General features: G+C 41.0%; 1 protein-coding gene across 1 annotated transcript; it reads left to right on the forward strand.

Moving 5' to 3' along the window:
• Positions 1-638: 638 nt before the first annotated feature.
• On the forward strand, positions 639-6,516 carry LOC121862802 (glycine-rich cell wall structural protein 1.8-like). The gene is made up of 2 exons (XM_042361118.1): positions 639-743; positions 5,544-6,516. The coding sequence occupies exons 1-2, from the start codon at positions 741-743 to the stop codon at positions 6,375-6,377; spliced, it is 837 nt and encodes a 278-aa protein (XP_042217052.1). The 5' UTR covers positions 639-740; the 3' UTR covers positions 6,378-6,516.
• The last annotated feature ends 7,630 nt before the right edge of the window (positions 6,517-14,146 follow it).

Here is a 14,146-nt window from a genome sequence, read left to right on the forward strand (position 1 = left end):
TTATGTTATGTTATGTTATGTTATGTTATGTTATGTTATGTTATGTTATGTTATGTTATGTTAGGTTATGTTATGTTATGTTATGTTAGGTTAGGTTATGTTATGTTATGTTATCAAATTTTCGATACAGAACAAAAATGCTAAACGATATCATTTCCTCATTAAGAAAAGTCGGGTAAGATTCTCTGATCGTTTAGTAGTGTAACTGATGAACAGGTTTTCTGGGAGCTATCGATAGAATGTTATCACGTTCTGGTTTCCGTCCAATGTTTAACTAATTCCTTTTTTCTACAAATCGTGTACAATTTCCTCAGGTCACCGATGGTATAACTACAGTCAGTAGAAGAGAGAGAAAAAAAGAGGGAAGCGAAAGTAAAAATAAAACTGTTTAGTCATTCTTGTCGAGTGTCAAGGGGAGAAAATAAACTCATCAAAAATTCATCACAAAAAAAACTCATCATTCTCGATAGTTTTGAGAAGAAAACCACTAAGTCTCAGGGTATCGTTGCAGGGAATTATCTTTATATTCCATAAGTCATTAAAACACATCGTAAGAGAGACCCATAGACCCATATCTTCCTAGTGTTAAGGCCATTAAACCTTTAGATGGTAGAAAATTTATTTGCTATCGCGATACGTTCCACAGTCGACATCCAATAAGAACTAGTTCCTGGGCCGCTGATATATAAACGAGAGGTTGATCAGAGACTGGCACAGTGAGTTGTGCTCTCGATTCTACGATGGTAAGGCTTCTCGTCTTCTCTCCTGTTCCTAACAATAATTATTAATCTCAAACTGTGATCGGAACTAAACCCTTCTAGAAATCTTTTTGATAATTATATTTCATAGTGGAATAAATTCTAATTTTTATTGAGTTTTTAAGAAATATTCAAGAGATTAGTAAAAGGAAGAAGATTAACTATTGTCTTCGAGTGAATTAGAGTGTGTGTGTGTGTGTGTGTGTGTGTGTGTGTGTGTGTGTGTGTGTGTGTGTGTGTGTGTGTGTGTGTGTGTGTGTGCTTTATGAACTTTAACGATTCAAAAACCACGTAAAGACACAAACAGAAGTATAGGTACAGGTAGAGGTAGAGATACAGGTACAGGTAGAGATACAGGTACAGGTAGCGATACAGGTACAAAGGTATAGGTACAGGTACAGCCAGTGTCTTATTGGGTCGTTATCACAGGTCGTATCTAGTCGTCTTGCTCGAATATTTCACTCATTTATGTCCTCTGTACTCACCTGGTCACTGTACTCACCTAGTCACTGTACTCATCTGGTCACTGTACTCACCTAGTCACTGTACTCATCTGGTCACTGTACTCACCTGGTCACTGTACTCACCTGGTCACTGTACTCACCTGGTCACTGTACTCACCTGGTCACTGTACTCACCTAGTCACTGTACTCACCTGGTCACTGTCACTGCTCACCTGGTCACTGCCTCACCTGGTCACTGTACTCACCTGGTCACTACTCAGTCACTGCACTAGTCACTGTACTCACCTGGTCACTGTGCTCACCCGGTCTGCACCCACCTGGTCACTGTACTCACCTGGTCACTGTACTCACCTTGTCACTGTACCACCTAGTCACTGTACTCACCTGGTCACTTCACTCACCTGGTAACTGTACTCACCTGGTCACTGTACTCACCTGGTCACTGCATCTGGTCACTGCTCACCTGGTCACTGCACTCACCCAGTCACTCAGTACTCACCTGGTCACTGTACTCACCTGTCACTGTACTCACCTAGTCACTGTACCACCTAGTGGTACTCACCTGGTCACTGCACTCACCTGGTCACTGCACTCATCTGGTCACTGTACTCACCTAGTCACTGTACTCACCTGTCACTGTATACTCACCTGGTCACTGTACTCACCTGGTCACTGTACTCACCTAGTCACTGTACTCACCTGGTCACTGTACTCACCTGGTCACTGTACTCACCTGGTCACTGTACTCACCTGGTCACTGTACTCACCTAGTCACTGTACTCACCTAGTCACTGTACTCACCTGGTCACTGTACTCACCTGGTCACTGTACTCACCTAGTCACTGTACTCACCTGGTCACTGTACTACCTGACCCTCCTGGCGAATAGAAGACGGTGGACACTGGTAACAATGGAGAAAAAAGCGGAAAAAATAAAAGAAAATTGGAAACCTTCACTTTTCTTTAGGTCTATATCAGGTTTAATGAGTCTTTAGATAATAGGATTGTGTCTATTTATCGTTTGTAATAAAACTAAGGTGTGGTGAAAGTGTGGTGAATATCTACTTATCTATTTAACGTGGTGTCAGCCTCGGAGAATTTTGATATATTTGTAATATTTAAATAATTATTTGATGTTTTTATTTCGTTCATTTTACAATATATATCTTTTAAACGAACATTTATCTATATTTGTTTTATGTCTTTAAATAGTTACGTCAAAATACTATTATAAGGAGATCGTCAATTTTGCTAAAAGTTAACTAATATTTTGTCTTTCCTTATGGCCGCCTTTTAACTGAGCACAAAATATTTATAAACTTTAGAACTACAGTCGTCTGGTTATTTAATTAGTGGTCTAAATTTTATGTTTTACTAGTAGAAGAAACGGGTCATTTGTTTGCGCTGAAATTTACATCTTTAGGTGACATAATCGGAATTGCGATTAGCAGTGGATTTCAGGCAGTAGAGGCGCCATCTAGGGAGAGGGGGGACGTGTCTCTTGTCTCTCCCACAACTAACTTTTTGACTTATATATAGAACCTTCTAACGTTTTCACGGGTAACCATATAGAAATACTAAAAATAAATTATTTTAATATTTCCCATATCAATGCATTTCTTAAATCCCATAAAGAGACGCAAACATTCGTCTTCTACCACAAAACTAAACCAAATACCTTCATCTTTCTTTTCAACAGTATTTAAAATTCTAGCTTGACTACAGGTCATTTGTCAGTTGTGTTTAGCCTTCAGTACTTGCCTCACTAGACCACACAGTAAAAACACAAAGACTGGCAAAGAAATGGTCATTGGTTACATTAAACTACACTTGAATAAAAACTTACCTCATATCCGGGTCAGTAAAAACAAGCATTAAAACACCGAAACAGGGGGTTTAAATCATCTTACTCAAGGGGTTAAATCATCTTACTCAAGGGGTTAAATCATCTTACTCAAGGGGTTAAATCATCTTACTCAAGGGGTTAAATCATCTTACTCAAGGGGTTAAATCATCTTACTCAAGGGGTTAAATCATCTTACTCAAGGGGTTAAATCATCTTACTCAAGGGGTTAAATCATCTTACTCAAGGGGTTAAATCATCTTACTCAAGGGGTTAAATCATCTTACTCGAGGGGTTAAATTATTTTACTGAAGGGGTTAAATCATATAACTCAAGGATCAAGAGTTAAGGCTGACTAATACAGCTCAATATATGGTATTTTCATCCCTATGTTATATCACGTATTGTTTGTCCCCCGTTAACTTTGCTTGTGAGGTTCTTGACCCAGCCTACATCATTTCATAATATACACCGTTGACCTTTGCCCTGATATAAATATCTCGTCATATTCTCGTTATGAGGTCACGAGCAAGCGAAAGTATCCCAGTTTTTGTATTCACCTATGGCTTTCTATAATGAACTCAGCGGACCAGTATAATGAGTCACTCGCAATCACATCAATAGAACTTCACTGTATCAAATAATATAAACACTAAAATAAGCAACTCTCCGTAATGTTAACTTATAACATCCACACTTTTCACACCTTAGGTAATTGATATAGAATTATAGTCTATTTAATTTTTCAAACAAGTATAAATTCTATTTGTTTTGAAAAATGTTAAATGCTTTCAATCGTAGTTACTGCTAATTGGTTTTGTTCTTTGGTGTTTCTTGTATGTATGTATGTATGTATGTATGTATGTATGTATGTATGTATGTATGTTCATAGTACCACAATATTAATCAAAGGAGAATATCCATATAACTTTCACCTCTCATGTGCTGCCTCGTTCAATTGGTGATACACGGGGAAGGGAGTCCATTAGTGTTAAGTCACCAAATGCCGTGACCAAGCACCTCAGCCTTCCATTAATTCATGTTGTTGACCTTCCGCTGTGTGTTTGAGTCTCCCATAAGAATAGGACTGAGAGCAACAATCACCTGCAACCAGTCTCAAAGGTCGCCTGTTGTTGTTAGGTGAAGAAACAGTCAGGTTAGGTTAGGTTAGGTTAGGTAAGGTCAAGTTAGGTTAGGTTAGACTAAAGATATCTTTGTAGACCGAATGCTATAGTAGCTCTGAAGAAACCTGATAAAGGAGAATTCAGTTGTGTGTTGAGGCTGTTTAGCAGAGAGAGAGAGAGAAAAGAGAGAGAGAGAGAGAGAGAGAGAGAGAGAGAGAGAGAGAGAGAGAGAGAGATTCCTACTCTCTCTCTTTCTTTCCTATGCCAGAAGCCTCCACCCACTCGCTCGAATCTCAGTAGAAAAAGTGAATGATATCCTTCACACACCCACACACACACACACACCCACACACACACACACACACACACACACACACACACACACACACACACATTCTCTCTCTCGACCGGTTCTCACACCCCAAATTTTACGCCTCTGACAACTTTTGCCGCTGTACATACACAAGTTAATGATAAGGTAAATGGATATCAAAATACTGCGTTAAGAAGCATCATCATCATCATCCTCATCATCATCATCATCATCATCATCCTCCTCATCATCATCATCCTCATCATCATCCTCATCATCCTCCTCATCATCATCATCCTCATCATCATCATCATCATCATCATCCTCATCATCATCATCCTCATCCTCATCATCATCATCATCATCATCATCATCATCCTCATCATCCTCATCCTCCTCATCATCACCTTATTAAAGATCATCATCATCATCATCATCATCATCCTCATCTTCATCATCATCATCATCATCATCATCATCATCCTCATCATCATCATCATCATCCTCATCATCATCATCATCATCATCATCATCATCATCATCATCATCATCATCATCATCATCATCATCATCATCATCATCATCCTCATCCTCCTCATCATCACCCTTATTAAAGACATCATCATCATCATCATCATCATCATCCTCATCTTCATCATCATCATCATCATCATCATCCCCATCATCCTCCTCATCATCACCCTTATTAAAGACATCCTCATCATCATCCTCATCATCATCATCATCATCATCCTCATCATCATCATCATCATCATCATCATCATCCTCATCATCATCATCATCATCATCATCATCCTCATCATCCTCCTCATCATCACCCTTATTAAAGACATCCTCATCATCATCCTCATCATCACCCTTATTAAAGACATCCTCATCATCATCCTCATCATCACCCTTATTAAAGACATCCTCATCATCATCCTCATCATCACCCTTATTAAAGACATCCTCATCATCATCATCATCACCTTTAGTATCATCATCACTACTACTATTGGTATCTCTCTCCCCTCCACAGTGGTCACTCTTGCAAGCGGTGTTCACCGCTCTCCTCCTCGTCCTCACCACTGCTGATAACTCCTTTGAAGATCACAGCTTTGACGACTCCTTTGAAAGTCACGGGTTCGGCCACTCTGATGAAGGATTTATCTTCCGTGGAGCACGCAGCGGCGGCGGATTTATCGGCGGCGGCGGCGGCGGCGGCGGCGGATTCATCGGCGGCGGCGGCGGCGGCGGATTCATCGGCAGCGGCGGCGGCGGCATCATCGTTGGTGGTGGACACGGAGGTGGACACGGTGGTGGACACGGAGGTGGACACGGAGGTGGACACGGTGGTGGACACGGAGGTGGACACGGAGGTGGACACGGTGGTGGACACGGAGGTGGACACGGTGGTGGACACGGTGGTGGACACGGAGGTGGCTATGGCTCTTCCGGCGGAAATACCGTTACCTACAGCACAGGGAAGCTTAACCACGGCCTCTTCCCCAACGAGTACGTCAAGAGCATCTCCTCCGCCTACTTGGTCGACCATTACCACAGGCAGGACGGCGGCCCCGGTGCCGGTAATGGCTTCCCTCTGAATGCTCTCGGAGGTGGCTTTGCTATTCCTTCTTACGGTGGCAATCATGGTGGCCATCACGGTGGCCATCATGGTGGTTATCACGGTGGCCACGGTGGACACCATGGAAGTGGCGGTTTTGATAATTCCTTTGAAGGAGGATTTGGCATCGCTGGAGGTAGAGGTAGAGGTGGCGTAGTTTTAGGCGGTGGACAAGGAGGTGGAGGAGGCATTGGGGGCCGATATGGAGTGTCACACAACAGCTACACCGTGCCAAGATATCACAAGTAATACACCGACCAAGTTGACACACACAGGTACAAGAGAAAGTTCTACGAGTATAACGAGTAAATATATTTTCAAGTGAAGCTACAAGCATATGCTATATTTTTGTGTATAATTTATTCAACAAATAAATATGTTGTTCTGATATTTTTATTATAATCCTAACTTCCACACCATTGACTCAAGGGTTGTTAGTTATACGGTCGGTCTTGTTAACTATATCCTATAAAATCTGAGCAAAACATTAACAAAATCACATCATATAGAAATCACTAATAATATAAAAAAAAAACTCTATATCGACTACATATATAAGGTGTATAATAGCCCAAGATTATGACCTGTTGAATGATTAAAGACTAATAAGAAACATGAGTGACCAATACGACTTATTTAACCTGAAATATATATCTGATGCAGTGCCGCTTGTTTCCATATCAAAATATTCACGAAAACTGTATCTTTCATTGACTATTTAAATGACAAAGTTATGTTTAAAATGAATCGAACTTACTGACTCTTTTTATTGTGAACAAGAGCCTTGAGCCCACAGACGCCAAGATCTGTAAGTTATTTTTACTCAGACTAGAGACAGGATAACACATTAAGTAATGGAAGTCTCAGTGTTATCTGGTTAATAATTTTTACGTGTTCAGTTAGAGAAAGAAACAGTGTAAGATCTTTTGAGAATCTTGTATAGTTCGAGGTGACAAAATAATAAACAAAATGACAGCTCTGAAAATATGTATAGTATATCCCCGACCTAGAAAGACGTAATGCTACGTCTCATAATCTTTCTTCCTCACAAATGACCCGGATACACTTTTAGTTTTCAGTTTCATATCTTAATAGAAATAATTACATTTGGAAGAGTTTGCTGTGTTTCACTTCGATTACTCTTATAAAAGTTCAAACTTCAGCATATCTGAGTTACACTAGATACGGTTAGATTCAATTACCTTAGCTATATTGATATTAATTTACTGTTTCCATCAAGCATATCTACATAATAGTTCCTAAATACAAAGTAATTAGATTTTTTTTGAAAGGAAAAAACATACCTATATTTAAGGTGACAAGAGGGGAAGGGTGAGGGAAGGAAGAAAGGAATGCTGAGGTGTGCCATCCAACCAGCCTGCCAGCCAGCCAGCCAGCCAGCCAGCCATCCAACCAGCCTGCCAGCCAGCCAGCCAGCCAGCCAGCCATCCAACCAGCCTGCCAGCCAGCCAGCCAGCCAGCCAGCCATCCAACCAGCCTGCCAGCCAGCCTGCCAGCCTGCCAGCCAGCCAGCCAGCCATCCAACCAGCCTGCCAGCCAGCCTGCCAGCCTGCCAGCCAGCCAGCCAGCCAGCCAGCCAGCCATCCAACCAGCCTGCCAGCCAGCCTGCCAGCCTGCCAGCCAGCCAGCCAGCCAGCCAGCCAGCCAGCCAGCCAGCCAGCCAGCCAACCAGCCAGCCAGCCAGCCAGCCAGCCAGCCAGCAACCAGCCAGCCAGCCAGAAAATAAAACCCACTGGGATAAATCCAACGTGGAGAAGAGTGCCTGGACATTCTTGAGAAAGCACCGAATGACCGAGCGAGACCACGTCTGCAGGCAGTCAACACTGCTGATGCAGGAGACCCGCCTCGATTCCCAGTCCCTCCGTGATGGAATGGCCCTTCGCCTTGCTGCCCCTATCCATACAGTTTATCAGTGTACCTGAGGAAACGAATGGGTACAACAAAGTAAATGACGTCATCCGGTGGCGTCTGACAGCTGTGGGGTGCCTAACACACAGGGAACAACAGGTCTATAGTTGTGATAACGAGCGTCCACAAAGAATCACAATGACCTCCTGGAAGGACCTGTAAAAAGCTAATGTAGGACTGCACGTGTACTCCTGCCTTGGCACCCACTTCCTTCATCGCATTACAACATGAGTGGTGAGCCTCCAAGATTGTTTTTTCCCAATAGGATAAAAATATCTGGGAGGCTGGGGCACTGAGGCCCTAAAGTTCTTGAATGACCTGGGTTCCAGGCTTGCTGAAACCACCGCAGACGTCAGAGCATTAAGGGAGTCTTAGAAATGGGTTGATTAAGCGTGTATGTAAATCAAGAATAAGTTAAATATGTGTTCTGTTATTAAAAAAACCCGAAGGTAGATGCATTTTCTTTTCTTATTACCAAACCTACATCTAAAGAGGGCAAACATTGCAATATCTTAATACCTCACAATTTGGTCTATATATATTTTAGATCGTAAATTCTAAATTGTACACAAGATAATTATATGGGTGAGCAAGACCATGTAAGAGCCTTTTAGAGATTTAACGGAATTGGAAATTTATAAAAGATAAGATAGTAAAACACGAGACGAGTTTGATGTGTCAGTACCTGTTCTTTTCAGTCAGTTTTTACATATCTGATACATTGAAATAACTAGGGCAAACAACTAACAGCAAATATGGGGAAGATGCCTTTCAAAATATCATAAATTCTCAGATTAATTGACAAAACTGAGAATTTAGGTCAATAATTTCTGTGAACTTTTACTAACCTAGACGAGTTGTCGCACAGAGGCGCCTTACGACAGTCACCCGAGACAGATCCAGCGACCTACAGTAATATATGGCCGGATGTGAGCAAACAATATTAGTAGGTCATTCTAAGTGACTCTTTACACAACAGTTTTCTTAATGTGAAACTGAGAGTTGGCCGCTCATGTTCTTGTTCCGGTTTAACATGCTCTATAGCTACTTTTTTTTTCAAGATCTCTGGCACTTGCAGCATCAGTTGCAGCAGTTTATCACTTTGGATGTGCTTCAATCTGTCGAAATGGACCGTCGAATCTTGTTTAATTCCTTAGTATCCACCTCACTTATTGCATTCTGAGCTATTACAGTATATGTCCTAGAAATCACATATCCTTAACATAGCTAAAGCTCCCTCCCGAAAGCTAGGAATGCTGTACAGATGCCGTAGCTACTTCACTCCTGAGCAGTTCTTCAAGTATATAAGGGATTCATTCGTCCTAACTTGGAGTACTGCTCTCATATCTGGGGTGGCTCTTCTTCTGTCCAACTGTTAGATTGGGTGGAATCAAAGGCATTTCGTCTTATTAACTCTCCTCATTTAGTCGACAATCTTTCTTCCCTTTCTCTTCGCCGCAATGTTGCTTCACTCTCTCTTTTACAGGTACTTTAACGGGCAATGTTCGGTGGATTTGGCATCCTGTGTACCGCCGGCAAGGCCGTGGGCTCGTAACACTCGTCTTGCCCGCTGTACCCACCGTTTCTCTGTGGATATCGGTCACACTATAATAACCCGTTATAGTACATCCTTCTTTCCTCACACAGCCAAACTGTGGAATGCTCTGCCTTCTGTGTTTCTATACTTATACAATCTGTCTCACTTTAAAAAGCTGGTTTTCTTGGATCTTCGTGGTGAAGATTAACACAGTATAAGCTTTTACTTCTCTATTTTTAATTTCTTTCTGTTATTTTTTCGCCCTCCAGGCCCCGTTGTGGGTCGTTCGACTTGTGCCCGGGTGAGCTAATTCCCGTAAAAAAAAAAAATGCTCAGTGAGGGCTGCCGTGAGCTTGACTGGATTGGTCAATCCCATTCCTCCCAGTCTCGGTGGAAGTGCTGGGATTGACCTTTCTGCTGGGGTTAAGTGAAAGTGTTTCACTAATTTTGGAATAAAATTGACGCTGATGGTTTCTTCCAGAGGGTAGAGGGGGTCCGATATCAAGGATAGTGCACATCAGGTAATTCCAGCGATGCCTGACTCCATGGGTGAATACCGCAATAGCTGCATGTGGCTCTGTTTTAGCAATGCTCCCCCTGTATCAGACAGAGCTTGGATTTCCTTCACCCAATCATATACCTTTCTCGTTACGTTCTCGGTCTTGAAGTCCTTCGTGCCGGTTACCGCACATGGGTGTCTTTGGTCGTCCTTTGTTATTTTGACCTCACTTCCACCGAACACCTCCATTGCCCGTCCATAGTGTTCGGGCTTCACAATGAGGAAGGACTTGCTGGCATTTGGGTGGTACCCTATTTGTGGACCTCGTGATGTTATCATGTCCCACCACTTTTTGATGTCCTCCACTTTTCCTGCTCCTGTAAGGTCGTCAGCATAAGCCACTTGCTTGACCGCGGTTGTTTCAAATTTCATTGTGTGTTGGAGCACGGATAGGCCTAGTGTGTACATTGCCATGGCGATAAGGTCCCCCGGAGTTGTTCCCTCTGTTGTTGGGTGGTATCTCCTCGTAGGGCCTTGAAGCATCTTATATACAGTAGAGGTTTGATGGGTTCCTGTAGATGTTTTCAAAATACATTTGTTAAACTTGGACACTTGAACTTGATTTTGTGCAGTGTAGCTTTGGAAGCGTCAAACAGGAGTACCGCCTCACAATTACACTGCTCAAATATCTTTCTCATGGCGTGAGTGGCAGCTTCCCCTCCAGCCTGGTGGCCAGCACATAATTGCAAGTTCCTTGCAGCTGCCCTGACATCATCATTTACCACCTCCATTATGCATTTTCCAATGATCCGTCTCAGCACTTCCCCCACCCATATAGGCCTACATCCTGGATTTTTATCCAGGGTAATGAGGCGGCAGGCCGTCAGAGCATGAAGATGATGGCTCTGCAGAGATCACTTGCTGCGGCACTAAACTTGTTAGTGTTGAGGATGACTCTCCAACCGTCTACATCCAGGCCTGAAGGGCCAGCCCCTCCCTGAGTCTTCAGTGCTTTTTCCCACACCATCCCTCCTGTTATTTTCTCGAACATGACAGCATTTGGCGGGATATAAGCACCCTGGAACCTGATGCCTTCCTCTTAACTTCACTACTACTAGTGGTAGTTGCAACTTATATTATTACCAATCCTAAAGTTCCTAACTATAGCACACAGCACTTACTACATTTATTCCAGTTTCGTACACAGATCTTATTGAACATATGCTATTTACTGTATATCTCAATAATGGTACTGTATGTAACTGTCGATTTGTTTTACTCAGAAGAGATGATATATATTTTGGTGAGGACAACTTATACGTATTTTAGTTTTAAAGAGATAGTGTACAACCACCAGTCTGTAGATTTCACAAATACTAATGTAACTTTGTATGTTCTCTGTCTTCGAGATGACTATGAGACATGAACATTTCGTTAATATAATCATATGACAAAGCATAACAGTTTCTCAATATACTGTATATCTATTCATATTGAAGTTAATATACCATTTTTATGTTAATGTCACCAGATAGTAGTTACTGTACTCGTTCTTAATATATAAATCTGCCCTTCAACGTCTTACAACCTAAATATATTTGAGTTTCTGATTCACAGTTTGATCTGAAATGCTATAGAGAAAACGTTGATCCCAGAGGAATAGACTGTGGGGAACTATAATGAACGGACAAGTGAATTTTCGTTTCTAAAGTTTTCTGAGGCGTTGTTTGCTTATATATTTGTGTATGGTGTTCATAATTAACGTACATACACATGCCTGAATTTATTTATTTTTTTTACTTTTACTTTTATCCTCTTCGCCACTGATCGGCTCGTTAGCCGCTTGGGCGAACGGTCACGTCTCTGTTACGCACTGTTGGTAAGTACGAGGCATGATCCACAAACATCTAAGGTGTTTTGTTTTTCACACACACACACACACACACACACACACACACACACACACACACACACACACACACACACACACACTGGCAGATCTAGAGAAGAGTAGAAAGCAACATGTACAGTGATAACGGCTTTATCTAAAAACTCGCCAGCCAACCCAGGTGTTCCCAAACCTAGATACCAACTCACTCTTCTTGAAGAGTCGTAATGAGTTTATAAAGCCTCAAACACTCAAACAGTACCGATATCAGGTGAGGTGTGTTCAGGTCAGGCCCTAATAACCTGATCCAGGTCTACAGTTATGAAAAGTTTTGACTTCCAGAATTTATTATCCTCTTTAAAATGGAATTCTTTCACTCGGAGTCACAGTGTTACCATATCCTTCTCACGGCAGTAGTTGAAGACTCTTTAATAGCATGATCATTTTATAACCAGACAGTGATAATTACAGATACTGGTGCGTATAACATATTTCTTATAGATTGGTTTGGTAAATCACTTTGTTTTATATTTATTTGTGTATAATAATTCACACCGACAATAGTATAATTAGTATCCTCTTAGTATTGTGTAAATGTGTGTGTGTAATAATAATAATGATAATAATAATAATAATAATAATTAACGGTTTGTTGAAAAAGTTCTGCAGTCCGAAGGCTGGAAATGTACATTAGACAATAATGACTTATTACATACAAAGACATGGGGTGGGTGGGTCGGTTAACAAAACCTTTCATTACTAAAATAAGAAGGAACATGAAATGAACAAACGAATTATTATATTTTGCAGAGGATGGCCCGGGCTGGTCTCTTGCCATACTGTGTGAGGTCACGTAGGCCACGTAGTGCAGTAACTCGTCCTTAGATGTTGACATGGCCACATGAAGGACCTCACGTGGTCATGGAAACACCGGGTGGTGTAGTGTTCACGTGGTGCAGTAACTGTATATGTGTGTGTGTGTGTTGTATATTTCTCCTCGTCTTGTATTATTATATTCATACCCGTAGTTGTATGTTAAGGTGTATCTGTACTGTGTATCTATAAATGTAAACAATGATTATGAAAGTTTATTCTCATTGTAGCCCCAACCTTCCCCCACCGCCCCTCCCAATTATATGTCTCTTAATTATCTCTCACCTCTCACTCTCTCTCTCTCTCTCACCTTTCTCTTTGTTTTCCTATTTAGCAGCCTCTACTTTGCGATATCGTTAACAATAATAAAAAAAACTAGTGAGAAGTGATGCTGGACAATGTTAAAAATATAACTGGAATGTTGGCTATAATTGTGCTCTGTTATGTCACTGAGAGGATAAGAAAACACTTGTTGACCTTTGTAAATATATCAAAATCTTAAATGTTTTTGCAAAAAGTTATATCACACAACAATTGGGGAACAGTTATATGTAAAATGATTGATGGGTCGTAAGTAAGTTGTAAATAAGAAGATTTTTGAGTGGTTATGACTCTTCGTGTATGATTTTTTTTTTTGCATTTAATCTCTTATCTTATTCCTATCACACAATGACTTTAGTGAACAGGTTCACTTTTTGAGAACTTGTATTGTTTGATCTTAGGATTCCATTTTCTTTATCATTACTTTCTATTCTATATAAAAAACCATTTACCTTTTTCACCTTTGTTTCCTATTTATTTTCTGTATTTGTTCATTTTAATATATCTAGATACATCTATATATTCATTTAAATGTTGGAATATTTATATACTGTCCAGTCACTTAAAAACTATCTGTACTTGGGGTGATCGATGAGTTTCAGAATGAACACTGCTACTCTTGTTGTCTCGGTAAGGTTGTCAGAATTCTTCTTCCGTTGTGTCATATTTTCTCAGCACAGTTTTTTATAGAACAAAATTTGAATGACTGTACAAGTCGGTTTTCAATTCTATCTGTCTTTTCGTTCTTGGGACAGCATTCACCTAAATCCTTTCATGAGTCACGATGGCCACTGATAAACCCAGAGAGCCACTTGCAACAGTCACTTTTAACACCTTAAGTGACAAGGTATCTATTGAGCCTCTTATGAAACCAAAGTGTTGACTACCGAGCCATTATTACCATCTTAAGTGTCAACCATCGAGTAACACTATTATCGTCGTAACTGCTTCATTTTGACCAACTTTTATCA

Source organism: Homarus americanus, unplaced genomic scaffold (assembly GCF_018991925.1).
Source record: "Homarus americanus isolate GMGI-L3 unplaced genomic scaffold, GMGI_Hamer_2.0 scaffold42657, whole genome shotgun sequence".
Lineage (NCBI taxonomy): Eukaryota > Metazoa > Arthropoda > Malacostraca > Decapoda > Nephropidae > Homarus > Homarus americanus.